Below are 27,968 nucleotides of genomic sequence, written 5' to 3'. Positions count from 1 at the left end.
TCTAGCTTTCTTACCCTTCCCTGCCAGCTTGCTGCAGTTTTGGGAGCTGGCTCTGGGTGTCTGCGGGCTGGAAGCTGACTCTCTGGGCGGAGAGGTGGGAGGAAGGGAGCAGTGCCTTGTTGCAGGTGGGGCAGGCTGCTGGTCCAGGCAACACCGGTTGGGGCCAACTGCAGCTCGCCTGACTCGTTCGTCGGCGTTTCCACACCTCACAGAGCTTGTCCTGGTTTTGCCAGAGACTTTGCTTGTGCACACTTCTGACCTGGAAATTTCACTCTCTTTTTACAGCTTGGGTATAGCATGGCTGAATAAAACAGGAAGGTCACTGTGACCCTCTCTGGTTACAGTATTCCCTCTCTGTGTCACAGTATTCTTTGCTGCTTAAAGAATAAGCTAATACAAATGCCACAATCTTCTTGTTGCAGACCTGCAATTTCAGCAAAGATCCCACGTGGGGCCAGGCTTTCACCTTCTTTGTCCACAGTGCCGATTCCCAGTCGCTGCATGTTGAGGTAAGAGAAAAGCCTTTCCTTTGGAAAGCCAGTGTACATTCACAGGGAGACACCTCCTTCATAGTGGATGTGATCTCAATGCAGGTTGTATCCGTCTGCATGTACAGGGGTCCTCTGACTTAAAAAGTGGAAGGAGCACCTGTTTTTGCACAGGCAGCTCTCTGTTAGGTGATGCTGTTATCTACCTTTGCTCTAGGATCATATAATATTTAATATCTTGGTGCAAAACATGGGACGTTTGTGGCTGAAAATTGCAAAGGAGGTTTTAGACAGATCTGCATGCAGTAAGGCTGTGAATATTTTGCTGTCGGAAATCAGAGTGCTCATAATCCTCAGCCAGAGGGTCTCTCTTCACCTTGGTGTTTAGGCTCCTTATGAAGTCCCGTATCTCACTGCCTTACATTAAAATCACAGCCAGTTCTGTGGCTGTTCTCTGGGCTGCAGAAGTGGATTTAAACTTAGAAGGCATATTGAGGCTAGAAAGGCTAAACTATTACTATAAAAAATAAAAATAAAATAATTGTGAGGGTGTAGATCAGTTGTCATGCTAGCTGCCTAGGACATTTTCTGCAGGGCAAGTAAGGAAATTCAAGTAAATTCTAGGGCCTATATTTTCTGCTAGGGCAGTTTCTTCTCTGTGTAGTTAGAGATGGGATTTTTACTTCAAACATAGTAATTTGTTATACTTCTGAAATATTGGCGTCACCTATTCAGAAGTAACTACTCTTGATAATATGTCCTGAAGTAAATTAGCTTATTTTGGTCTGTCTGAAATACCTTCTTTGCTGTTCCCAGCTTTCCAGCTTGTCTTTTAATAAAAACAACTTTTTTTTCCTAGATAAAAGACAAGGATCGGGATAGCGCCCTGGGAACTTCAGTGGTATGTCTCTCCCACTTACTTAAGGACCCAAACATGACTCTGGATCAGAGATTTCAGCTGGATCATTCCAGCTCAGACAGCTTCATTAAGATGAAACTTGTGTTGCGGGTAAGTTGTTCTTTGCCATATTCACCTGACTTCCCCAGTGGAAGTTTCCAATTCTAACCAGGCAAAAGAGATAAAACGTGGGAGAGGAGAAATGCAGCCTTGCTTCACAGATGAGTAGAAGGTAGAAGTGTGACAAGGTCCTTAACTGCAGTTAAAAGTGCACGTTGGAGCTGAGAGCTCTCCCCTGAGGCTTCCTAAAACTTAGTGCAGTGGCATTGCCAAAAGCCTTTTCATGATGTTAAAGAGTGGGGCTGAGAAAATCTAAGCTGGGAAATCAAACCAGCAAGGTTGTGAGAAACACTAATGCTTGGGAATTGTTTTCTCACGGTGTTCTGGATCGGTGTTCAGACACTTAAATATATACACAGGAGGAAAAGGGAACACAGTGTCATAGCTAGTCCCATAGGCCTCCTTCATCTCTAATGGCATTTCCTGCTTTTTAAGACCAGTAGTGTTGTGGCGAAACTTCATCCTAGGTGGTAATGCTGGTGTGAACACCAGTGTTTTGGGAGCAGTGCTCATTTCTCTACCTCATGATTTTTAGGCCTTGAATGTTGAGGAACCCGATCCACAGAGCGTCAAGGCTGGTGGCAATGCCTCGAAGCAAGGTCCTGTGCATGTCACGGAGAAGGGTGGAAACCAGCAGAAGTTTGTCTCGCCACCAAAACCAGAAGTCTCAAAAGTACCTCCTGTGAGCAAAGACACTGCCGTGCTTGAATCCCTGCCAAAAAAGGACAGCAGTGAAGACCTGGACACAAATGACAGTTCAGCAGTGCCTGTAGCAAGTGAAACTATTGCTGGCCTTAATGAGACGGAGAGCGAGCAAAAGCCCGAGCATCACCTGTCGTCAGCACTGCATACCAGAGCAGTGGTAGTGCCTACGTTGCCAATTGTGGAGGAACTGAGGCTTGCACCCAGCGTTACTTCCCTGGGTTCTCTGCCTTCTTCTTGCTTTGAACTAAGTAGCAGCAATCTGGACCTTCATAAGTAGGTGGTTCTCCCAGCTGAACTGTTCTTCTCTTGGGAAGGTTTCGTTTTTATAGGTTGCTGTTGCATAAGTTGAGTTCGAGTCATTTGGAGTCTTGAGTCTCAAATCACTTTACAAAGAACTGGCCTAAGTCAACCGCAAACAATTACAGGGGTGCTGTCAGATCGAGTGTAAAGTGCATGTGTGTCCTTCTCTGGCTGTCCTAAGGGGTGCTGCATGTGTTGGTCTTGTATTGTTTAAGTGGCTCTCATACAGAATATCCTAGGTCCCATAACACTCGTGAGTTTAATACCGAAGATGCCTTTCAACAGGAGATTGGGAGTCTGCGTTGTCCCACTGCTGTACAAACAGAAACTTGTGATAAGCATATCTGGCTGCTTCAAGTTTTGGATGCTTAAGGTTTTGAGACTCTCATGATGCTGTGAAGAAACTTATCCTAGAAAAATTTGCTTGTGTGTGCCCTTCCTGTAGTGTTAAGTATCAGGCTGTGGGTATTCTGCTCTGCAAAGGGGGGGTGGAGAGCTGGGTCTGTCCCTCCAAGGGTGCAGACTGAAGCTAGTAGAATTCTCAATGAATAGAAGCAGCAAGGAAGGTCTGTCTCAATTAAGAGAGCATCAGAGTTATCAGCTTGAACATCAAACCCAGCTACAGCTGTTCAATTTTACTTGTATACTGGCATGTAAGTGAGGTCCCGTTCAGAGCTAGAGAATAAGACATTGTTAGAACATTTTAAAACAATGTCTTGGATTTGAAACCACTTTGGTAACATGCAGATTGAGATGTAAAAAGGGTCCCATTTTACATAAACAAGCATCCTTGAAGGAGTTGTGTACAAAGAATGTACAAAACACACGCTGGTCTGTACTTCATTGCTCCATCTACAACAGGCCAATTAGGTGTTTTCTTGGCTATATATGCTTTGGGTCTTAGGGCAGGTATCAGAAGTCAGGCTGGGCAGCGCTGGCACTAACAAGAGTGTTGTTTCTGGGGTCCAGCTGCTTTCTAGAAAGTAAACCGTAAGATGCCAGGAAGAGGAACAGTGCCCTGAAAGTTGCTTCTAGTGAAAAACGCATCACCAGCTTCTGGAGCTCATGTACTGTTTCGTGCTGCTAGGTCTGTGCATCTGGTCTGTTAAATAGCTGTGTTTAAAAGCTTTTCCTGTGCAACTGTCTTACAGCGGGACTGAAATGCCTCTGGGAGAGATTCAGCTCACGGTGCGTTATGCTTCAATACGGCAGAGTCTCGTTGTGCTGGTGAATGGCTGCAGGTAAAGCCGGCAATTGCTCGCCTCTATCTGTAAAGGGAAGGGGAAGGGCTCCCTGAGCTTGCGTCAGGCGTTCAGCAAAGCTGGAGCAGAACCGTGCGGAGCATAAGCTGCCCAGCCGAGATGCCTGGCTGTAGGCTGACCTCAATCTGCACAGCCTCCCGAAGCACAGGCAGGTGGAAGCCACCGGCTCTGGTCAGTGTCAGCAGCGGGTCTGTGACGGCAGCCAGCCAGTTGTGCTTGCTGCAGCAGGGATGCTGTAACTTTGGTCCAAAACTTCCTCTGAACACCGACAACTGACACATGTCCTGGGATGTCTGAAGGAGGCGTTGTGACAAGGATTGTTGTCTGTGACTGGATTTGCAAGTGTTAATTGAGGAACCCTGTAATTGGCCACGCATTCAGTAGTGATTTTTTTTTTTTTTTGAGCTTCACATCCTTAAGGCTTTAATCTCTTTGTTTCAACTCCAAAGATAAATGCTGTTGGCCCATGAATCCAGGAAGGGTGGCTCTGATTCTAAGAGAGACAAGGAATTAAAACATACCTGGGGAGAAGGTGTCTTGCTTGTGAACACTGTATTTCTTTTAACAGAAACTTAGTACCCAATTCCAATCGTGGGGTAGATCCCTATGTCCGAATATACCTGCTTCCAGATAGAAGATGGACGAGCAGGAAGAAGACTTCCGTTAAGAAAAAAACTCTGAACCCCCAATATGATGAAAAGTAAGAAAATGTTAATCATGATTGCAGCTGAAACAGTTACTATCTCTGTATAAAAAGGAAGGGCTCTCATAAGGTACGCACCTGGTGCACCTGAACAATTATATCATGAATATTTGCAGGTCTTCGGAAAAAATGGCACTTTAACTGTGACTTGCAAGTCCTTGGGGCTGGCTTTGCTCCACGTACAGTATTGTCCCATCCTCCCACCCCCTTCCCTAATCCTAGCAGATGCAGGCTGCTCTTGCTTCTTTCCTCACTGACACTCCCCTAACCGTGCCCTGTCGCTGCAGAGACAGTTCAGAGTGCTGGTGGAAGCAAGATAAAACGTTGCCACCTCTTTGCCAGTTGCCACATCCACAGCTCTGCCCTGGTAAAGGAATGTGTTTTGTACAAAGCCAGTCACAGTAGAGCTGGTCTGAGAAGCGGTGTTAGTCCAGTATTTAGATAAAGGTACAAATAATTCGTGAAAATACACGAATATTGGGTGATCCTGGATAATTAACTTTTTGTTTCATTGTTAGGTCCTTTCTGTGCGTGTCTGTAGGTCAGAAATGGAGGAAAAAAACTTTAAAATGTTTCCTATTAGCACTCCAAACACTAGTCGCTCCAGTTGTGGGGTTTGCTTCAGCCTGTCCTCGTGAGCTCCCCTGGCAGGTACTCCAGTTAGTGCCAGCGCAGCTGTTGGGAGCAGCACCCTTCTCATCCCCTGTTGGCATGTCCTGCACATCCTCAATTACCTATAATAGGTTGAGCAAGACTTAGCTCCAAAACACATTACCTGTTTTACAACTCTGACTTGAGGAAAAACTATTCGGGTGGGCAGAACCTAAACGATTTAGCATGGACAAAATTGACCTGACATTTGCTGGTGTGTGCCAGAGCCGTGAGTCAGCACCATTAAGAATTTAATTGCCACAGGTTTCTTTCTTTGTCTTCTCTTAATGTGGTATAAACCTACTTTGTAAACTTGGGGGGGGGTGGCTCAGCTATTTCCTCTGAGTAATAAAGGTTGCATGGAAAATATGCTGATCTTCCATGAAGGGGAAAACTGATTGGAAATGGCGTTTCATTATGGATGCACGTTTTCCTTCATCCCACTGGCACGGTGAACAGTCTGACCAGCAGAGTGTCATAGTCTTTTGTAAGGCTTGGAAGAAATTATATATATATATATGTATATATATATTTGTTTACAGTATTAATAAAACTAACTATAGAATTACCTTTTCTGTTCCGTGGACAGTAACCTGTGTTCGCATGTGGATTGCAGTCAGCCCTTCAAAATTGTGCTAAAATATGCTGTGGTTGGGCAACAATGTTCTCAAGGCTTACAACTGGGCTGTAACGCCTTCTCAGCCTTTGGGTGTGATTCGCTTCCTGTAAAGGTCATTGTCTGAAGCTACGGTCCTTCTCTGTTGGAATTGCTGTGTTTTGGCCACTGATGCCTACAGGATTTCAAGTTTTGACTTAAAACATTTCTTTTCTTTCCAAATTTTTCTTTTAGGTTTGAATTTTTTGAATCTTTGGAAGATGTCAAGAAAAGGACACTAGACGTTGCAGTGAAAAACAGCAGGCCATTCATTTCACAAGAAAAAAAGGAGTTGGGGAAGGTAAGATTAAACCAGTGGCATGGCTTGTTTACGAGTTGAAGAGTTTGAGACGTTCCTGTAATCCTGAACTGCAGAACTAGCAACTTGGAAACAACTTCCTGCCAAATTTTTCTCTGATATCAGGCCATATCCCTGTGGAAGCTGACGTGGTTTCATGTGATTGATCTGCCACCCTGCTTCCTTTGGGAGTGCTCCTGAAATAAAAATGCATTTCTTGGGATCCCCTGCTGCCTGCCTGGGGAATAGCTCCAGGAGTTCAAACATGAAGCTGAGAAAGACGAGATTAAAACAGAGAAGTTGCCAACACTACTTGAAGTTTTCTGTGAACAGCTTTGCTTCTGTGAACAGTAAATGTGAATCCTGTCTTCAGTGATAGATCCATTTCAAAAAATGCTAATAAGAAACTCAGCTTTAGAGCTGAGGCTGGCTGATGCCTGTGTCTTGGGAATGCAGGAAGCTCGTCTCCCTTGAGCCTGGGCTGCAGCCCTAGACCTTTAAAGTGGAACTGACTTGGAGTGCTAGATTAGCTAACCAACTTGTATTAAATAAATATATATATAAAATTTTTTGAAAAATGTTTTTTAAAGGTGCGGATTGACTTGTCACAGGAGGACTTAATCAAAGGGTTTGCACAATGGTAAGTTTGTTTCAACTTCACACTTTATGCCCTCGCTAATGGCTTTGCTCAGACTTGGTGTGGTGTTGTTGGGGTGGTGGTAGAAGGGCTGCGCGTTTTGGTGAGCAACAATTGTAGCTTACCTGCAAATGCAGGCCTAACTTGAAGTAACCTGATAGTTTTATCTAAAGTTTACGTTAAGCTGGTTAGCAGCGTGATCCCTACCCTGTGAAACGGTTTTAATAAGAGGCCTATATGTCAATTATTCTCAGAGTCTTCAGCATATTTTAAATTACATAAAAGCCACTGGGATACATAAGAATTACGTTTATTAAAGTAAACCTGCAACAAATAACTTGGATAAAGATCTTAACTAAATTAACACTCTGATCAGCAATATATATGTATGATAAAATGTTAATTACAAAGCACTTATATAAACTGTTTTAATAAGCCACTTACAGTTCTGCTTGTATGGTCACTGTGGTTCAGACGTCAACCTTAAGTATTGGTCTGAGGCAAAGATTGAGAACCAGTGCTTCTTCCTTCTAGGTCTCTAGTTAATACCAGCCGCACTTCCTCCTTTATCCGTCAGTGAAGGAGACCAAGGAATGCGGTGTGTGTAGTCTAGGCGCTTGCCACTAGTGTGGGCAGCAGCATAGGAAAACCAAATTCCCCATGCCCAGCTTGTGTGCGTCTCACGGAAGCGTATGGCAATAGGAGAAAACTGACTCATCCAACGTTCCCAGTAAAGAGCTGAAGTTTGAGGCTATCTCTGAAGCCTCCTTCACCATGCTGCCTATGAAGTGCAAGCAATAAAGCATTGCCACTTAAAGTCAAAGCCTTAAACTCCTTGCTTGTTGTATGTTTTGCAGGTATGAGCTGACAAGAAGTAGACGCAAGAAAAATTGATTTCTTCTCATGTACATAAGTTACTAATTTTTTAAAATTTATATTGACTGTATATATCTATTTTGTAATTAAAGTGTTTTAAAACAGTCACTGCAAACTTGAAGCCAGCTGCTGCTTAGGACATGTAAATTTAATGATCCTACTCAGAGACTAGTTCTTCGTGATGTAAAAAAAAAAAAAAAAAAAAGGTAGTGGAAATTACTTCTCTCTAAATAACAAATCATTTATATTTGCTGTTTCTGGTATATCTCCCCCAAAGAACTAGTAAATATGAATATGCTCTTAAGGAAGCGTTGTACCTAGAGAAGATTGCCAGCTATCTGCGATTACTTTGTTCACAGCTTCATTTCCACAAGAGCCTATTCATGTTGTTTTAACAATATCTGAGAGCATTATACTTTTAAAAGAATAAATTTTTAAACAGCATCCTTCATCTGACCCATTCAAATAAACTGTTTAAGACTAATAAGAAGTTGTTTTTGAGAAACTAAAAAATTGATATTCCACTTCTGAAAAGTATCTTACGCAAAACCACAGCCACAACCTGCTATGAGCTTCCAAAAGCAGGGAGACTAGCTTACCAAGATATCATAAAGGTTTTAGTTTGTGATGCCTTAACATGTTTTGTTCTCTGTTACATCTCTCTTACATTTCAACATCTCATAAGCCTTGATAGTAAAGCATTCTGCCTGAGGACCAGCAGAGTTTTGTAAAACTAAGCTTTATTAATATTGGAGCAAAATATACCAAAATATTTTTTGAAGCTTGGTGTATTTGTTTGTTTACAATAAACTTTGAAATGTCTTGCTTAAGGAAATTGAACTATGCCCTTCTGTAGAATATGAACATGGTAACTTCAACTGCATGCTAGGCAAAAAAAACATAAGTCACCACCTGAAGTAGGTTTAAAATATTTTCAGGCTAGATTACACGAGTTCAGCCTGTCTCAAGCCATAACCAGAAACAACACTGGCAGAACAGCTGTTTGCAGCACCAAGCAGGAAGCCTGAAATCATGTAAGTACTTGAAAAGAGGATAGTCACTAACTCAAATCCCAAACTTACCTGAAGAGGTAAGCAGTATTTTTAAAATAAGCTCTCCAGCCAACCAAGGTAATGATGGAAGTGTCGCTGTTAAGGCAGTTAGAGCATCTGTACCTCATACTTACCCTTTTGAGTGCAGCTGGTACAGTCAGTGATTTTGTTTGTTTTCTGGTTTTGTGCTGGGTTCAGTTTCCTAGATCAGTACAGTGCCTGTGGGTTCTCTCTCTGGGACTGAGCAGACCACTTGTTCGTCATTATTTAAATTTTTCTTAAACTGACCATGAAACGAGAATTCAGAGAAATGAAGGAATGCAGTGGCAAAGCCAAATTTTTATTTATGTCAAAATGTGTGAAACTTCATTAGGGTAACAGAGATTGGAGGTAGCTGTAATGGTATTCATCAACAGGCCCCTTCACGGGTTATGTAAGTCTTCCTAGAACAGACCAGACTAACTCTTAACTAGCTGCCAATTTCAAGTTTTGTACAGTAGGTAAAATATCATCCAGGTTACTGATCTCTGGAACAGAATGAAAAGCAAAATGGTAAGACACGTACATAGAACACCTTCAAGTACAGCCAAAACTCTAGCTTAAATGTTAGAAATACAGCTAGTGAGCAAGAAGTACTACAGAGGATAAACTCCTCAAACCTTTTAATGTTTTTAGATAAAAATTAGTTTATGAGTAATGCAATTGAATGTAAATCAGCCCCATTTTCAATGAAAACAAACCTATGTCGGTCACTTTCTCAGGGAAGAGTGAGAGTGAGGCAAAAGTTAGCACCTTTTGTCATACTTTGTGTTTTGCTGCACACCAGGAGTAAACAAAATAGGTGTTAGCTATTTAAAGTCTTAGGAGGAAGCTTTGGCATGAAGATAATTACAGCTGTTGCAAATATTACTCACCTAGAAGACGGAGCAAATCTTGAATGAGAGCTTGAAATGGTGGAAAGAAGCACTCGTGTTCTTCTAGCTTATTGATTATACTGAAATTTGTACATAATATCAGATCAAAAGATGTAAGACCATTTTAAGCTCACTCTGTTGGCTGCTTTGCCATACTGTGTCATTGCTTGCTGAAAACACTGCTACTTAGTAGGATATAAATGCATCTACACCAAAAATGCATTCTCAAGTTCTGAAACCTGCAGCCAGCAGCTGTTAATTGTCAAAAGATTCTCTCTAATTTCACTATTTCTGCCCTATATACATCTTTCATTTCCTCCTGACATAGCACCATGTAACTTTTGGATGGGAACAGTAGCCCGTGTATGCTAAATATACTGCTTGGGGGTGGCTGACGTAACTGCTTCAGAGGTGGAGGCAAGGAATATTTTACAAGCAGCTCATCTCTAGTTAGAATTGTGAGAAGCATAGAGAGGTTGAGGGAGTTAGTACTGTCACATTATTAACTGTGTCCAATTTACTGCTGCAATTAATCTTTTTGAACATTTGCATAGCACGTTTTCAATGCAGGCTCTCACAATTTGTTACCACGTGTATGTTCTCAGCTGTTGAAGATGAGAATAAGATTCGTCCAGTTCCCAACATACTTGTAGGAAGTTTGAGGCATACGTTCTCTCAGCAACTAATACATGTCAGCATTACACTTGAAGCCTTGCAACGCTTTCAGCTCCCCACCAACATGCAGTAGTTGCTGTGTCTCCTCATGAAACACAGTTCCATGTAGGATAGTAGTAACTGAGTCCTTAACGGCCACAGCTCCCTGATTTTGAAACAAGTGACTAAAGTAAAGTCACTTTCAGTATCAGACTTAGACAGGTCTCTCAAGTAGCAAGTTTGATGTTTGAAGAACTGTCACAGATGGAACAGCCCTAAATACCTGTGAATGTCTTGGGTCCCCAGAAGCTGCTGTACCTGCTCAGTCACATTCTCGTTAATGATGTCACACAGTTTCCCAACAGTATCCACTACCACAGTGGGTGGAACTGAACTATCTGGAAAACAAATATTCATGTTTCTGGTAACAGTCAAAACAGGAAAATAAGCCGTAATTCAACTCTTAAAAGTACCCAGATTTTATGCAGCTTTCACGCATCTTGGTGTACGAGTTTCATCATTCACAGAAAGCGAAGTGCCTATGTTCAGAAATAAACTAATGTTACTGGGATGAGGGAATCTCTCATTAATCCTTTAAGCTAAACACTTGTCAGAGCTGTCCGTTCCCACAATTGAAATAGTCCTCAAGTCTTCCCTACACTGTCAGTGGGAAGCAGCCAACTGAAATTACATAGAGAGAAGTTTTTCATTAGGCTCCTGTAACACGACAGAAGTGCACTATAGGGGGCTAGGCCAACCAGGAACCTGCTCATTCACACTTTGTGAACAGCCAGAACTTGTTTGGGTATTGTTTTTACCTGCCTTGACTACTCTGATGACAGGTAACAGGCTCCTTGTCCTTCTCTCACTCAGTTTCAGAACTATTTGTGGAGGAGGTATCTGCTGAGCTCCGTTGCTTTGTGACTTTTAGGGAGACGAGAAGCCTCCTCAGCTCCTGTGCTGGTGGCGGGCAGGAAGCCTGCTGCTCTCTTTGACTGAAGCTCTGAAGACCTTAGTCCAGGAGCCTTGCCCTCTGGCTGTACACCCTGCAGCACAGCCAAGCCTTTAAACCCCTGAGCTCAGGGAAAATTAAGAGCTGCTGCTCTACAGAAATACAAAACCAGAAGAGAATGGGCACCTGGAGGTAACTACTGCAGGCTTCTGAGTACTGGCACTTAGTTCCTAACGTTCAACAACACAAGTGTTTTTTTAAAAAACAAAAACAAACAAACAAAAAACTTTAGGAGCATTAGAGGTAAGTTCCTGAGAACTAGACATACTTACCCTTGAATGAGTTACTGAGGAGAAATATATAGCAAAGGTTATATAGGTAACAGCTGTTCCAAAATAATTCAAAAAAAAAAAAAAAACACAACACCATTCTTAACTTATTATTCAAGTAGAGAGTGGAAGATAATCAAGGAGAATTATTAAGTGAGTGCACATGAAACGGAACTATGGGGGAAAAAAAAAACATTTCAATTTCATGTTATTCATTCCCTTCTCCTGCCTCTCTGGTATTTCTCAGTAGCTCCTAAAGGCTTACAAGTTTTTGCCAACTCCCAATTAACTGGCAGCCTGTTTTTATGTTTCAGTGAAGAATATACCTAGTTTTCTCATTACTCAGCAGCTCAACATATCCTCTGTACAGAGCTGGCCTTTCCCGTATCTTCTTTTTCCCTTCGGAAATAGTCTGAACAAAAGCCAGGCGGTAAGCCTTTACCTAGTTCCAGGAGCTCGTGGAGATTTCTCATAGCGTTGGTCAGTTCCCCCAGTTTTGTGTAAACCTCATTCATTCGTGGATAAATGCCATTCAGAGAATTCACATCAAACAACTTCTGGAAGTGAGAGATTATTGCATACAGTGCTGGTAAGGATGGCGTCTGGCTGTTCTGTAGTAAGCAGAAAGAGTAAGTTGTCGGTGCTGTTGCTTAGCAAGGATTCTTCTAAACCAATAAACATTCTTAGAAGTAGTCTGTGAAGAAAAGCAGGTGTTAACTTCCCTTATTAAGCCAAGGCATTTCAAATACTCTTAAATCTGAAGAGTTATATTGAAGAGGGTTTTCAGACACAGATATCCAGCAAACCAAAAATATTCCTTTAAAAAAAAAAATGCTTTTGAAAGTTTTCTGTTGCTTATTATGTCTGTTTATGTATTCTCAATGCTGACAGAGAGAAACAGACGTAACAGGATAATACCCAAGACTACAGGGCAATGCAAATTCATCACTGGCCATATGACTTTGATTAAAGCAGTCTTCCCCAGGGTGAATTTATCCATTATGTTAAAATAGTCTCTGACTATTGAACATCTTCACGCAGCTATTTCTTAAACTCCACAGGGCTTTGAGATGCACAGGTCTAATCAACATGCGAAGAATGCATTTAAGTACGTAATTTTTGTTTATAGGACTCTGGTAACAATTACCTTTTCCTTGTTTTCTATTTCTTCCAAAACTGTATCTACTATGAACTGAAGGTCTTGAACTCGTATGGATTCTCTGTTTTCCTGGGGATCTGTGGTGTGCCAGGGCACCAGTTCCAGAGTCAGTTTTCTCAACGACCTGTGTAAATCCTTTTAAAAGGGAGGAAGGACAGCTTATTATAGTAACTGCCTAGGGTTGCTTTTACTACAGAAAGGGGCTGATCCTCTGTTTCTCATACACAGAAGTATTTCAGTTTTAGAAACAGCAAGGTCTTAGTTTTCATGGAATTTAAGCAGAGTTCCTTGTTTACATTCTTTGAATTAAAACAAACACTGATATTCTGAAAGTGAAAATACTTCATATATTACTGCTTCAGTGAAATAAGAAGTATTGGTCACAGAAAGCTTGGTTTTAAACAAGATCACTTCAATTGTATTTAAATCAAAAAGTTACTGTTCTGGTAAGGCAAAAGGGAGAGAGAGAGGATGCGTCATCATTTATGTGCCAAATACAAAAACTCTAAAGCCTACGTGTGGTCCTAGGGACTCAGCCAGTGAACAAAAACATTTACGTGATATACACAGCAGAATACATCTGGCCTGCACGTTTTTCACTTTACTATGTTTTACAGTAGCGTGTATTTTTAAAACTTTCTGCTGTCCGTTTAATACCAAGTCAGACAACAACAAAGGCTACGCACACACACAAAAGACCTACGTATAGGGAAGCACTGAGGGGGTCATCAGCAGATTAAAGGAAGCATATAAAGCCAAGCTTGATAGTGCCTTACCTTTAGGGCCATTAGCTGATCTGCCCACATTTCTATAGTGAGTGGAAGGTGCTCAAATCCACATTCCTGTCCGTTCTCTTTGACATAATTTTGCACTGGCCCTTTACTGCGCCTATATATTAACGGAGGAGCTCTTGGACTTCTTATGATAGAATCAATATTGGACAACACCTTCAATACAAAAAAAAAGTTATTATAAAATGTTGTATTTGAGCAATAAAATCTCTCATCATTAGAATCATGATCATCTAAACATCATAAACCTCTCCAAAAAGTTACTATTGATGAATTTTATAGATGCATTCAATATACAATAGAGTCAAAAGCTTTAAAATGTGCTAGCTAAAAGATACATGAAAGTAATGCAAATAAGATTTCCCACTGAGAGATATTTGATGTTTATCTCCTTGCAACATTGTTACCTCCAGTTTACATTTTGCTACGTTTGACTGTATTTGCTCTTTCTTTATTCAAGGAGAAATAAAAGCTACAATCTCCTCAGGCATTTTTAGAACCATAACATAAGGATATGATTTACACATGAGCTTGATCAGATACCCTTTCCTAAAAAGGCTATGGACTAAATCATTGATTTGGTGTTTACCAAGCTAGTCTCTGCTTTTTTGCTGCATTCTCAGGTAGTTTACGCTAAGCCCACATTAACCGCCATATGCGGAACATTACACGTTATGTACAGGGCTTTACATAAACTCTTTCATTCAAAATAGCAAGCTTCAGTTTACATAGTTAAACAAAACTCATTTATTATATTTCATTATGAAAGTGCTAGATACACACAGTACAGACGAAATTTGCATACCTGTAAGTACTGCTGGCTAACTGCCTGCAGCTGGTCCGCTCCTGCAATACTCTCAGGTTCTTTCTTTTCTTCTGTTCCTTCTCCGATACCACTCCCTGAAGACCTACATGCCAAATGCATACAGCAGGTTACACACGTAGCCTTAGCAGGAGATACAACATTCAACTGGATTAAAGAACCAGGAATGTCGCACGTATACTTACACCTAAAAAGTGAAGTCTCCATTTTATAATGCCTGCCAATACCATTCCATCAAACTGAACTAGCTGAAGAATATAATAGCTAATGTAAATATCAGAAATTTATCTCAAGTCTCCAGGCTGATGTTATACCAGACTGCAGGCTAACGTAGAGGGGACAATACTAGATGTGCAGTTGTTACTAGAAGTTCGACAGTGGCCTTAGAGCTGAAACCCAGAATTTTACTCAAAATAGTCAAATTGTATGCCCAGTTATCTACTTCTGCATGAACACCTTTCTTGCCTTACTATATATAACTCACTACCCTTCTTGTCAATTCTAAGGTGAATTTCAGTCTAAAACTGCTGTCTAAATCATACCCAATGCATGAGAGAAAAGATCATTTAAACATACACAATGTAAAATGAAGAACCAAACATTTTTAAAGTAATGTCTTTTCTAGATTACGTACTGTGCTAAAAAATATGTAGCATTCAATATACATGTGCAAAAACAATTAAGTGAAATTCCAGATCAAGACACTTTGTCAACACTAGATGTCTAAAACCTTTAGTGTATTTTCTTAGCAACGTTCAAGAAAAAGAGAAAAAAGTCTAAGTAAATTTCTAAGGGCAATATGGACATAACCTCATGTAGCTGCAACGGTTTGCCAACTCTCATAATACTCTCTCGTTCACAGTCCACAGCACAACCAGTAACTTGCTTTGGAGCTCACAGAAGCAGCAAACACCACCGTTTGGTCCTGCCCATATTGCCTATGGGAGCGCTCAAATCCCAAAAGACAAAATGAAATCACAAGGACACGCTGCTGTGCCCCCACTTGGGCACCACGCCATCACTTCCTGAATCCACAGGGCGTCTTCAGAGATGCACAAGCGTTTGCTGCCCATAAACCTGGCTCTAGGGAACGGTGATAAGGTACACGCTTTACAAGCTGTTTTCTACGTTACAGATTGCAGAGTATCTTTGCCTTTAGAAATTCAGAGGATTCGTGGAAGTTGCTGAAGAAAAACACTTACTGGATAGTTTTCTTTAAAATTTTCTCTAGTTTCTTCACTCGGTGCTTGTAAAGTTTTAATTCCTGTGCGGTAGGTCTGTTGGAAAGAAAAAGGTCCATATTATTTATACGTCTTGCAGTTGAAGGCATCCATAAAACTCAGCCAAGTGAAAAAGTAAGAAAGCTCTGCCAGTGCCGTATCATTCTGGAAAGGAAATTCTACAGCATTTCTGTGTGGCAGTAACTGTAATCCAGATAGAGAGCACCACCAAAAACCACTTCTGCTGGCTCAGGCTTTCTTACTAAGGCGGTCTGCATCTCTACGTTGACCAGCAGGTTTTAAAGTGGAAATCAGGCTTAGCAGTAATGCTATTAGTGGAAAGACTACGTTTTTGTGAGCGTTCTGGATCAGCCAGCTCACAAACCCAGGCTGTACTCGCGCACATTTTTACTGCTTTTGCTAAATAAAGTGCAAATATCAATGCAATTGTCCAACACAATGCACTGCACAGTAATAGCTGTTATTATTAACCCCGTAGGGAGGGCAGGTTGATTGTTGCCGCCCTATTAGAATATGAATTCTTTTATAAGTTGCTTTTAAAGTCAGATTTCACACTATGCTATGCTTTTACAACTGCTGGTGCTTTCAATTTCTGTCTTTGGAAAGCAAAGTCTACTGAAGTGCCTTTACAAAGGATGATATGTGTCCTTTCTCACCTTGTTTCCAAATCTTTCTTGAGATTTACGTTTTCAAGCAAAAGCTGTTCATTCCTGGCTTTTGTTTCAACGAGCTGATTCTGGAAAGACTGCAACATAGACTGCGTTATTTATTTCACTCATTCCATAATAACAAGCTCGAGCACTTTAACGTACATATGTGTTAAGAGAGGTTCCCGTTTGCCTTACATAGCAAGGCAGCACGGATGAGGAAATAGCCAACTAAGATCAAGAGCCTGCTGGAGGAGACCACAGGTGGAGAACCTGTGATTAAAGAGGTCTTTGCAGTGCTCAGCAAAGACTCACAGTATAGCACTTAATCTTTGCATAAACAGATTAAGACGGTGAACCCTGCCCAGAGAGTTTACAAACCATGAAGACAAGAACAAGCAGATAGAAATCAAAGACACATCTATTTCTGTGTGGATCTTCAGGGGTTACCATTTAGAGATCTGCATGGACTTATTCTTAGCAGTTCCATACCGTCAGCAGTGCTCTATAATTAGGAGTAGCATCCAGATTTAAAAACTCTTCTTTGCTTTTTACTTCTCTCTGTACATGATCGTCATCTTTTTTATATTGCCTATTAGGAAGAATAAACTCTCTCAGTTTATTGCAATTCAATTACCTCAAAGCTCTAAGTTGGTTTAGTTAGCAGTTACATATGATAATGCTTCCATAAACTGAAAAATAATCAGAATAGAAATTTTGCCCTAAGAGCCACTGCTCTCCTCTCTTACTCTGTGAAGCTGTTTCATCTACTAATTGAGTACACTTACTCCTCGAGAGAAATTCCAGTACGAGCAAGTCCCATTTCAGCTTTCAAGATAATAATCTCAAATTACAGGAATGTCTCTCAGGTATCTGCTGGTTGCTCTGTATCATGCAGGCACCACGATGGAGCTAAGAAGCTGGAGCCTTCCCCCCCCCCCCCCCCCCCCAATCGAGGGAGCACAGCTAATGCAGTAGTTCTTCCTGTAAACCAGTGCAAGAAGGGAAGAGGAAACCCAACCAAAGGCTTACAGCTCAAGTGGCTAAATACACCACGTTCCTAGCTGTACTGGCCTCCTGACCTAGCAGCTGCTTAGACTAACTGGCAGTTATTCCCAGGATGAATCCAAACTTCCAAGACCATTAGAGTCCCTTGCTATTTCTTACATGCTACAACATCTGGAACATAGAACATTTACAAGTTTTAAGAGCAGTAAGCAGAAAGAAAACTTTGAGCAGTTGGACCACAAGACATTACATGAGACCTACCTTAGCTCCTTTTTCATTTGATTAATTTGAGATTCATAGTAATCAATTAGACAAAGAAACCTGGAAAAAAAGGAAAAAATGTTATCATGATTTTCAGATCTTCTAAAAAAGAAAAATAAATCGTGTCTTAAAGATACTGTAACCAACCCATAGGAAGAGGACAGCTTGCACAACTGCACTGTGTTTCAGAAGTGACTGCATCAAACAGTAGGTTCTCCCTCATACCAAAGAGTCAGTTTTCAAAAAAAAAAAAAAAAAAGAAACGTAGAGACATTAACCCTGTATTAGACTCAAAGTATTAAAATTACTCAAGACAAGACAAAAGCTAAATCCTTCTGACAGCTTCCTCACCTTGCGCCTATGTGTACCCAGCATGCTTAACAGCACAGCACACTCCTCAGTTCTAGGGCTGCAGTGACCAGAACGTGGGGTCCCACACAACCCAAGAAACCATCTCCAAAGAAACTTCAAGTGATTTCTAGAGCTTCACTTTCTAAGGAGTGGTTGCAAGAAAATAAAGCCACAGAAAACTGGACAGCAGAGCCATTCCTCTTGAGCCACTCTGTGATTTTCTGTTTTGAAGATACAGGTGAGAAAACCCAGGGAACCAAATTCAGTGAACCTTTTTCTGATTTAGTGAGGGCACAGCAAGAAAAAGTCAGAGGCACACACACAATCCCTTTGAAATTCTTCCTACGTTAATGTTACTAGCCAGACCTGGATGACCCAGCTACACCAGCACAACTAAGTGACAGATAAATGAGGCCTAAAAACTATCTAATCTCTGATTATAGTAGAGATATAGAAATTCTATTCAATGAGACATATGCTTAGAATATTTTCAGAACTTGCACAAAAGTACCTGGGAATCCTTACAGCATGCCTGCAGTTAGCAGTTGCAAAGACTGCTTTCCCAGACTGTTTCTTAAATTTACATTTTAAAACCTTAAATCCCGGAACGAAATCACCCTAGCAGATGCTGAATTTCCAGAGTAAATCATTCTTCTCTCTTTGCTGACACCTAGCGTATGCAGTGGCTGAGAATTTTTACTTTTTGCCATGGATTTATCCAGCTCACATTTATCATGCAACAACAAATTATTGCATTAATGTACCTTTACAAGGCTTCATATTTCAGCTTGCACTCCTCAAGTATCCAGCTTTCTTCATATAAGTATCAAGAACAGTTATTCTAAAATATGTTTCTTCATTTAATGCTACAGATCATTTGCCAATACAAGAAAATTTCTTACTGCTGATCTAGAAGCGACTTGGGAGCTCTTTTGCAAAACCGGCAAAACATCTTGGTTTGAGTGGCAACACGCTGCTGCTCCTCCATCCCAGCTTTGCATAGCTCCTTCTGCAAACGGGCAATAATTTCTTCCTGTTCTTGCAGCTTTTCTTGTTGCTGTTGATATTTTGACTGTGAAGAGATTAGAGGAGCATTCTGAAATTATTCTAATTTGCACACTGGAGATGGTGCTCTACTAGCCCAAGTAGCACTTGGTCCTAAGGAAGCTTAGTACTTGCTTTTTAGACATACTGAAGAGGCAGTGGAAAAAGGGTTCATATTTTTTTCCAATTTATTATAAGAAAATGCTTCATGAAATGTAAAATCTTACCAATAAATAAATGTACTAACTCTGACACAAGACTCACGTTTATCTTGACCTATGTAAATATTTCTAGTGTTTTCAAAAGAAGTCAAAAGTTTGAGTCCTCAGACAGTACTATGTGAATTACCTGTGAGACCTGCTGATCTTTTTGAAGTTCTTTGACTTGATTCTGTTGCTGGCAAACTTTAGCTATCGTCTCATCTTCCAGCTGACAAATTTTTGATTTAATGTTTTTCACCACGTTTTCCAACTCATTAGCCCGTTGTTCTTGTCGAGATGCCCGACCTCGTTCCTGTCGTATCTCATCTCTAAAAAGATAAATCCTTGATTTAAATTAAACTCATTTCACTAAATACAGTGAAGGATGCGCAGGACTGATGAACGTTATCTGATGACACTCAGTAATAGCCTACGGCAGCAGATACAGTAAATATGCTGCTGTGGGACAAAGCAGCAGATTAAATAACACAAAAAACTCAAGCAGATCTAGGCCAACATTGCTACATGCTGGACAAAAATCTCAGGGAAAAGGTCTCAGGCCTCGGGTGTGACGAGCTCCACCTGGCAAAGCACGGGCACTGACAGTGCTTTTGCTCTGCATTAGCGAGTAAATTCCTTCCACCGCATCTCACCTAAGATTACGATTAGCCTCCATGAGGCCTTGCATCATTCTCTGGTGTCGGTCGGTGTCTTCCACCAACGTTGTTAATGCAAGCCTTATTCCCAGAGAAGACTGAGTATCTATGACAATCATATCTGGAAAAATACAGAATAAGCAAACTCTTAGCAAAAGGCTTTTAATAACTGAAGAAGACTGTATCACCGCTACCATCTGGAAGTGATGGCTTTAGAAATACCTTATGAATTCAGGCTTAGTATACAAGAACTTGTAAAACTGGCGTTTCCTTACCTGATATGTTTCTGCTGTTTTGGGGGGCAGCAAGACTCACTGGTCTCAACCCATGCCGCATTAATAGCTTGTTTAAGTTTTCCCATTCGGCCTTCTCCTGCTACAGTTGGGAGAAGAGGCAAAAACCTGAATTCTGAAGATAAGCTCATGGCCTCCTATTCCTCTAGTTGTGCATACAGTGGAAGATACCCAATGCCCCCAAATGAAAACCAAAACCAACACAACAACAAAAGCACAAGAAGAAACGGACACACAGTCACACCAAGCCACAAAAGCCACAGTTGCTCTAGGTGGACTTGCAACGCTTTCCAAAAAGATCCATAAAAAATTCTGGGAAATAAAAGTACTAAACTGCACACAGACAATCCACGTTATTTTAATCACTGTTAGAAAAACACAAGATCAGGCCCCAAGCTCGGGCTCTCCCCTAGCTGCAGCGCCTCGGGCCAGCCCTGCCTCACCCCCTACCTCCCGGCCGGGCACGGCTTCTCGGGAGCCGTGCACCCGTTTTGCTTTGTGTTTTATTTTTAATTTTTTTGGTTTTCACCGCCCGGAGCCGGGACAGCCCGCGCTCACCCCGGTACCTCAGCCATGGCGAGGAGCGGCCGTTCCGAGTGCAGGGACCGGGGTCACGGCGGAGAGAAAGGGAAGAGAAGGAAGGGGTCGGGCAGCTGGGAGGGATGGCGCCGAGATGGAGGGCGGGCTCCGGAGGCTCCTGAGGCGATGGTGCCGGGGCCGGGGGTAACGTCCCGCCCGTTCGCCCGCCCGGCGGCCGTGACGGGAGGGCAGGGAGGCGGGCGGCCGCCATTTTGAGGCGCGGGGCGGAGCAGGGAGCAGAGCCCCGCAGAGGTAGGATAGGGGCCGTGCCGTGCCGTACCGGGCCGAGCACGGCTTCGGGTCCGGGTCAGGGTCCGTCTTTCCCTCCCTCAGGCACCGTCGTGGACAGGGCGGGCAGCAGCCGGGGGTGGGTTAGGACGGCTGCGGGGCCCGGGCCGCTGCCGTGCTGCGTTATCCGGGTGCCAAGAGCCCGTGCCATCAGCCACGGGCTGCTGGAGGAGCTGTGGAAACGTGGCTGTCAGGGTTTAATTGAAAAAGAAAGACCTTTAGCAATAAACTCTTATTTTTTCCTTCTGTACAGCGCGTTACAGAATGAGGGCAGGCTCTTGGGATGCTATCAGAAGTGCTTGAGGTGCTGGTCGAGATTTTTTGTGTGTATGTGTGTGGCTGGTGGGGGAGCCCTGCGCTCTGGGGTTCACGTACCTCCTGCTGTACCATCGCCCGCTGCCCCTCACAGGAGCGGGTTGGGTGGATTCCTCATGGAGACCTTATTTCTGCTTTATAAACCAAGTCCCTGCGTATACAGAAGTACATCCCGTTTGGGGCTGCTTACCTGATCAACAGGAAATGCCGTGGAATGATGCAGTCTTTACTTAGTACCATTTCAGTTCATTCAAGACAGTAAATGATATTTGAAACATTTTTTTTCAGTTTACGAACAGAATCGTTTAGCACTACTGACAAAAACATGAACAGTACTACAGCAGTGTTAAGCATGTTTTAAAATAGATACTTAAGGAGGTTTAATTTTAAGTGCATGCTTACCATTGTGCTGAAAAGAGACCCTAAAGCTCATAACCTTAATTAATTTTTCACTAGAAAGTACAATTATCAAAAATTCAGTTGTCACTTACTTTAATTATAGCTGTTGGTAACTAATAACTACATTGGATTAGAGCAAAAGAACTTGCTTTCGAAGTCCCTTACGGTATTCTTAGGCTTGTGAAATGTGAAAGTAAGATTCCTTGACAACCGATGGGAGTTTCATTGTAGCTTGTGTGATTAGCAGCATAGTTGAGTCCTTTTCTTAACGCGGACAGCTTTAACACAAACTGATTTGGTTAGTAAAAGCAATAAATTAAAAATAAGCCAGCAGTGTTGTAAAACCACAGTCATTGTAAAAAACAAACAAACAAAAAAAAAACCCTTAAGTAAGAAACAAGCGATTTATCTGTGGTTAATGTAGCTGTTAGGACAGAATTGCCAAGTTGAATTGCTAATAACGATTGTTGAAAACTTCAGCGATGATTTAGAAAAACCAGCAGGTGGAAGTTGTTCTCATCTGCTATTTCAGTTCCCGGAGGTGGCAGTAGCCTCTAGTTACTGTTTGTGACTGAGGTGTGGAGGTCTGGCTTTAGTTCCTGCTTTGGTCAAGCTGTTTCCTTCAAAGCATTTGCTCGCAAGTCAGGCAAACCATTTTTCCATCAAAGAAGTGACAAAATTGTGATGTGCTACCAAAGGTAGAGTTAATTGCACATACTGATTTTGTAAATTAATACTTATATCTGCCTTTTTGTCCAAAAGGAAAAAGTGCATTACCACATATATTTCTGGTAGTGCATGACAGTTCATGACACTTTCAAAAATAACCATAACCTTACCTGGAGAAACAAGGAAAAATGAGTTCTCAGCGCTTTCCTGCTGCTATTCTGCTTTTCTTTTTTTCTTGCTGCTACTTGGATTAAAAGCCGTTTTGGTTACTATGGCATCCCGTGAGGACATTACTGTCTATGAAGATGAAGTAAGGTAAAATATCAGAACTGAGTATGAACAGCTTCTGGAAAGATATCCACCGTTCCAGCAGTCACTTATGACTATCTAAACTTCAGAAATCATTTAAATGGAGGGATATCTTTCCTGATCTCCTCCCCATGTGTGTTTGTGTGTGCAGAGTTGCATCTATAAATGATGTAGGTAATACTTACGAGAGATTACAGACAAATTTGTTAAAACAGAGTAAATTATTATAATAGCTTAACTGGTCATCCCAACTATTTTTCAAGTTTAGAAGGCTAAAACAGTTTCTCAGACACCAAATAAAATACTGCTTTTTATTACCTGCCAAGAAGTAATTGTCCAGGAACATCTGAGTTCTGAGTGCAACTTTTTAGCTATGCTGTCACCTGAAATGGATGTTTTAGAGGTTAGACGGATATATGTCTTTGTATGGCGTTTGTCAAAGTGAGTTTATTTACCTGTTTTTTGTGATATTTTTGTAAAATGTGAAAATGTAAGTAACTGTGTAAGCTTCGTCTTTCAAGTCTCATTTCACAGCTGTAAAAGGTGACTTGCCTGAAGCAGTGACGCTTTGAACTGTAGTCATCAGTATTTGAACTCCTTCAATGACAATTAATTTACTTTGTTGTGTTTCCGTAGGTCTCGGTACAGCCACTTGGAGAAGATGACAGACCTGGTGGCTGTTTGGGAAGTAGCTTTAAGCGATGGTATCCATAAGATTGAATTCGAACACGGGACCACTTCAGGAAAACGTGTCGTCTATGTTGATGGCAAGGTGAGATTGCTCTGTGCTCAAAATTCGCTGAGATACAGATAATATAAGTGCACTTCCATTCAAAAGTCATCTGAACAAACAAAAAATACTAATACATGCAAGTGAGGTATATTCAGTTGGCTAACTTTGCCTAAATTAATGAACTACATCATTTCAGTTAGTGTTAGGGTGTGAGTATTGATGAAGTGCTTTGCCATCCTTGGGCAGAAGCACTCTGTCCTCAGAAAATACTTCATATTTGTGCATTCTTAAAAAATATTAAGTACTAAGGAGCTGTTTCCTGAGTTCTGGTTCATTTTTTGTTAATACTTAAACATGTTTTCAGGTTTGTCCATTAATACCCAAGGTCTTTATTTTGTTTTTTCCACAGGAGGAAATACGAAAAGAGTGGATGTTTAAATTAGTGGGTAAAGAAACGTTTACTGTCGGAGTAGCCAAAACCAAAGCTACTATTAACATTGATGCAGTCAGTGGTTTTGCATATGAATATACTTTGGAGATCAATGGAAAAAGCCTCAAGAAATATATGGAGAACAGGTCAAAAACAACAAATACTTGGGTACTGAGCTTGGGTGGTACAGACTATAGAATTGTTCTAGGTAAGTAAATACTGAATAACTTCATGTTGCTGCCTTCAAATAAACTTGTATGCACTTAATAACTGAAAATTAAGAGAAAGCATAGTTCAATGGCTAGCACTATCGGAGAGAAAAATCCTGAGTGGTGTGGAACTTTAGAATTAGATGCCGATGACAGTCAAAAATAGCAGTCTTGTCAGGTCTGTGTGAGCCTGCTGTTAGTTTTCTGTTCTGCAGCACCGTTGTTAACTAGGTAACCAGTTAACAATGCTTTTCTTTCAGAAACCATAAGCCAAAGTCAAGGAGTCTTTAACTGAAGAAGTATAACGGTGTTACTCTTTATTTTTTGATAAATTAATTGGCATGCTATTTTTTGCAACACTTTTTAAATACAAATTCAATCTAAAATTTTCAGATAATGCTTTTTCACTTTCTCAGCAGCAGGGCAGTACATTTATTTTCCTTCACCCCCCTTTCCAAAATACATTATAAGAAGACAGGTGGGAGGGATCCACTGAGGAATTTGTCCATGGCATCTAGTGGGAAAACTTCCCCTTAGGTATTGCTGGATACAAGAGATACTGGGCTCTGATTTCTTCCTAAGCCTAAGGACAGAATGAACGGCCCCAAGGTGAAGATGTTGAGGGGAAGAAAGGCAGTTTTAATGACAGAGATAACCTGGTCTCCTCAAAGACTTTTTAATTTCCCTATACTTACTTAAAAGGCAAGCAATATTCAACTCTCTGTTGACGGTCTGTGGGCAACAGCGTCGGTAATGTGAATTCTAGAGCAACGTAATTTAGGAGGATCTGCTGGGAAAAGTAAAAATACACGGTTTCAAATGAAAATAAGATTCATATTTAAAGTGGTACTCGAGTTTTCAAAGGGATTTTGAGAATACAAACAATTTTGTGGATGTTAAATAATGCTGGTTTTAAGCCTATCTGGAAAAAATGTTAGCTTCATTGAATAAACAGTACTCAAATAAATAGCACAAATTACTTCATTTTTGTTTTCAAATTTTTCTGTTTAAGAATGTCAGAACATCGCTTACAATATTGAGAGCAATGCAGTGTTAACAGCCAGGGCTAGAGAAAGGTAACAATGTGTATTCTTAGCAAAAGTAGTTTGCCCATTGATGGCAGAGCCTCCCATCTGTCCGATGTTAGAACAAAGTCGTAGCTCAGGTACTATGGTTAATTAGGAATTTGTTTGGGGAAGTAAAAGTAACATACAGTAAATTTTTAAAATTCTTAGATCTCCCTGTCTGTGGGGGGAGGAGGGAGAATCTTGTTCTTTTTACTTTTTGTTCTCCTTTCCTTCACAGAAAAGGACACTATGGACGTGTGGTGCAACGGTAAAAAAATGGAAACAGCGGTACGTGATCATTCCCAAAGGCTTTTCCTAGGCTATGGCTGTATAACCAAAGCTGACCAAAACAAGCCACAGCACGTATCCGTAACGTGCTAGCTAAGCCACAGCGAGGAGCACGGCACTGCAACAGGGAGTATGAGCATACATCGAGATAGACAGTGTGCTATTGTCTGTCCTGAACTTCCTTCACTGTATTTTATAACCGAGAGCATTTTATATCCTGACTTAACTGTTAAGATGCCAAAAGTCTATCCATGAAAGGATAAACAATGCTTTACACTTTTTAGACAAATCTTCTGGGTCAGTTGTCCAGGGTTTTTAGGGAGAACACTTACAGGGGAGTGGGAGGGACTCAAGTTTGACACAGACTCTAGAACCACCTCATCCAGACCTGCTCTTGGTAGTGGTGACTGAGAGCTGCACACCTGTATTCTTTTATGGCTGGTGATTTTGGTCAATCTAGAGATGGTCCCTAACATTTTGGGCTTAGGTAATTTTGTTGGAACAAATAAAATCTTCTTGCCACACCAGCATTAATGTGTAGGGCAGATGAACCGTTAAAAGGCTTCATGCATTTGGTGCCTTTATTTTGTGATGGTTCTCACTATCTAGGCTTCCCCATCCTCGAAGGATGTGCTTTCTCACCAGGGCTCACAAACTCAAACTTTTCCATTTCTGTTTATGTGAAATCTTGATTGTCATTTACACAAATCTTTAACTGGCAGTCTGACAAAGCTGCATCTGCGATTCTGCAGCATTCTTCAGCAGCTACCCATGGCTACTCTAATTACAGGAGCTACAAGCGGTCGTGGCCTTGGAAACAGTCTGATGCACTGAGCTTTTATTCTTACCGAAATACCACGTCTGTTTTTATTCTTGTCTCCTTTCTCCCAGGGTGAATTTGTAGAAGATGGGACTGAAACTCACTTCAGTGTTGGTGACCACAGCTGTTACATTAAGGCTGTCAGTAGTGGAAAACGAAAGGAAGGAATTATTCATACTCTTATTGTGGATGACAGAGAAATCCCAGAGGCTTTGGAGTAGCCTCTACTTAACCGATGGCTGTAGGACTAAGATCAGGAGTTTCCGATTACTGTGGTAATTATTTGAATAAGAGGCATTTGGATAATGCCCTCACTAATATGCTTTACCTTTTGATTAGCCCTGAAGTGGTCAGGCAGTTGGACTCGCTGATCGTTGTAGGTCCCTTCCAACTGAACTGTTCTGTGTGTAGTACTTGGCACACCTAGTTTGTGCTGGGTTTAGTTTCTAGGTTCTGTACATGAAATCAGTCTTTTTGAGGACCAGATGAACACAACTGTATACAAGCTCTTACATTACCAGTTTTTTAAAAAAAGCTATCTAGAGAAAATACGCGACACTAAGTGCAGAGAGGACAGGTGAACTTATGCAGAAATTACATACTAGGAAAAAAGCCTTGCTATAATAAAAAGCAAGCTTAATATTCAGTAAGATGCAATCCTTTAAACGCGTGTATTTGGAGGGAGAAGGCACATACTGAGCATTAGAATAAGCTGTTAAAGTTCTCTCAGTAATTACTCTTTTTCCTATTAAACTGACTTCCAGTGTTTTTTCAGATGCTGTTAGGAAAATAGTTACATAAATTAATAAAAAGGTTATTAAAGGTTGGTACCAGTTCTTGCATAACTGTATTCAAGTTGTATTGTGCTATGAAAACCGTTGTTTATCCAGAGTAGGAGGAAAGATGATATATTATGCAAAAAAGAAAAATCCCTAGGATTTTTTGAAAACTGATGCTTGTTAGAAATTTTTGTAGTAGTTCAGAAGCTCTGTGCTGGGCTTCTCCAAAAAAACCCACCACCACCACAAAAAAAAAAAAGCCAACAGCAAGTTTTCTCCCATGAAACTTCTTTTAAAACTGAAACCTCCTGAAGGAAGCTGGAATAAGAGTCTATTCCATGCTGTCTAATCTTAAATCTACAGCTGTCTATTTTTCTGGCAGTAATGTGTGAATAAGGAAACATAAGGAACATTTCTCCACTGGCAGCAGCCTTAAGAGTTCAGGATTAGGCTTTTAGAACTTTGTTTGGGGCTTTTGACCTGTTCCTAGCATTGGGAATATTACCTTGGGAGTTCCAGGCACAATATAAACATGATGGGAATTCATTAACAAAGCCTTTGAAAAAAGTTATTAAACACTGATTACATTTGTGTTTTAGGGTTCAGCCTGCTCTCTGTTAGCACAGTGCTTCACAGGCAGATGAAACACTGTTTGTATGATAATCTCACTGAATTTTTAATAGTTTTATGCAAGCCCTTCTCCCTGGCTAATTACAGTTTTTAACCGCAGGTAACTCCTCAGCCTAAAAGCAGACCTGACACTGACAGCTGAGCTCTTATTTATGTATTGCACCACTGTTACAACCTGTTAAAATGTTCAATTGCGGCTGTAAAGGGTGGTTTTAAATGCTTTGGATTGTACAAATCTGCTAGTAGCTTTTACTTTTGGATGATGGATTTGTTTTAAACCCTCCTGATATCAGACATAATTTCAGGCTTTACTGCAGAAGGTTTTAGAGTACCTGAGAGCTGGACAGTGTCCCTTTTTAAATTGAAATGAGTCTCATAGTTCTTAGGTTTTACCACTTACTGTCTTGAGGTCACTGCAGCAGCAGTATGGACATCTCTAGCTACAATGTTGATGCTGTAATCTCTAAAAGATATCGGTAAAGGCA

General features: G+C 41.1%; 3 protein-coding genes across 5 annotated transcripts in view; 2 read left to right on the top strand and 1 right to left on the bottom strand.

Moving 5' to 3' along the window:
- The window catches only part of ESYT3 (extended synaptotagmin 3), a 32,045-nt gene extending 23,748 nt beyond the window's left edge, over positions 1-8,297 (top strand). Inside the window, exons 16-23 of the mRNA XM_035556079.2 lie at positions 423-509; positions 1,348-1,497; positions 2,042-2,484; positions 3,663-3,752; positions 4,342-4,473; positions 5,978-6,083; positions 6,671-6,720; positions 7,575-8,297. Coding sequence (XP_035411972.1) covers positions 423-509; positions 1,348-1,497; positions 2,042-2,484; positions 3,663-3,752; positions 4,342-4,473; positions 5,978-6,083; positions 6,671-6,720; positions 7,575-7,611 — 1,095 coding nt within the window. The 3' untranslated portion in view covers positions 7,612-8,297. The remainder of the gene's footprint in view (positions 1-422; positions 510-1,347; positions 1,498-2,041; positions 2,485-3,662; positions 3,753-4,341; positions 4,474-5,977; positions 6,084-6,670; positions 6,721-7,574) is intronic.
- A 636-nt stretch (positions 8,298-8,933) lies between these two features.
- Positions 8,934-20,707, bottom strand: CEP70 (centrosomal protein 70). Of its 3 annotated transcripts, none has more exons than XM_035556146.2 (16): positions 20,535-20,707; positions 19,951-20,050; positions 19,673-19,796; positions 19,168-19,348; positions 18,678-18,847; positions 17,425-17,484; positions 16,648-16,747; positions 16,165-16,253; positions 15,470-15,544; positions 14,250-14,352; positions 13,430-13,600; positions 12,642-12,788; positions 11,937-12,105; positions 10,497-10,611; positions 9,560-9,639; positions 8,934-9,172 (listed from the first exon to the last, which is right to left on the bottom strand). In XM_035556146.2, the coding sequence occupies exons 1-16, from the start codon at positions 20,541-20,543 to the stop codon at positions 9,111-9,113; spliced, it is 1,755 nt and encodes a 584-aa protein (XP_035412039.1). In that variant the 5' UTR covers positions 20,544-20,707; the 3' UTR covers positions 8,934-9,110. The 3 variants fall into 3 exon arrangements, with proteins under 3 accessions (XP_035412039.1, XP_035412040.1, XP_035412042.1); XM_035556147.2 differs by having other exon boundaries at positions 20,527-20,643; XM_035556149.2 differs by lacking the exon at positions 19,951-20,050 and having other exon boundaries at positions 8,936-9,172; positions 20,535-20,643.
- A 25-nt stretch (positions 20,708-20,732) lies between these two features.
- On the top strand, positions 20,733-27,957 carry FAIM (Fas apoptotic inhibitory molecule). The gene is made up of 5 exons (XM_035556150.2): positions 20,733-20,799; positions 23,164-23,299; positions 23,670-23,898; positions 25,205-25,254; positions 26,146-27,957. Exons 2-5 carry the CDS (start codon positions 23,189-23,191, stop codon positions 26,293-26,295), a joined length of 540 nt encoding a protein of 179 aa, XP_035412043.1. The 5' UTR covers positions 20,733-20,799; positions 23,164-23,188; the 3' UTR covers positions 26,296-27,957.
- Positions 27,958-27,968: the final 11 nt, after the last annotated feature.

Source organism: Cygnus atratus, chromosome 6 (genome assembly GCF_013377495.2).
Source record: "Cygnus atratus isolate AKBS03 ecotype Queensland, Australia chromosome 6, CAtr_DNAZoo_HiC_assembly, whole genome shotgun sequence".
Taxonomy (NCBI): domain Eukaryota; kingdom Metazoa; phylum Chordata; class Aves; order Anseriformes; family Anatidae; genus Cygnus; species Cygnus atratus.
Note: the sequence above shows the minus strand (reverse complement) of the source record. Positions and strands in the feature narration are given on the sequence as shown.

Coding starts and splice junctions, on each gene's coding strand:
- CEP70 (XM_035556146.2), bottom strand. Junction 12,106..12,641: donor AAATAGAAAACAAGGAAAAG/GTAATTGTTACC, acceptor TGCTTACTACAG/AACAGCCAGACGCCATCCTT. Junction 9,173..9,559: donor AGATTTGCTCCGTCTTCTAG/GTGAGTAATATT, acceptor ATTCTGTTCCAG/AGATCAGTAACCTGGATGAT.
- FAIM (XM_035556150.2), top strand. CDS start 23,189: ATGACAGACCTGGTGGCTGTTTGGGAAGTAGCTTTAAGCGATGGTATC. Junction 23,300..23,669: donor TCGTCTATGTTGATGGCAAG/GTGAGATTGCTC, acceptor TTTTTTCCACAG/GAGGAAATACGAAAAGAGTG. Junction 23,899..25,204: donor AGACTATAGAATTGTTCTAG/GTAAGTAAATAC, acceptor TTTCCTTCACAG/AAAAGGACACTATGGACGTG.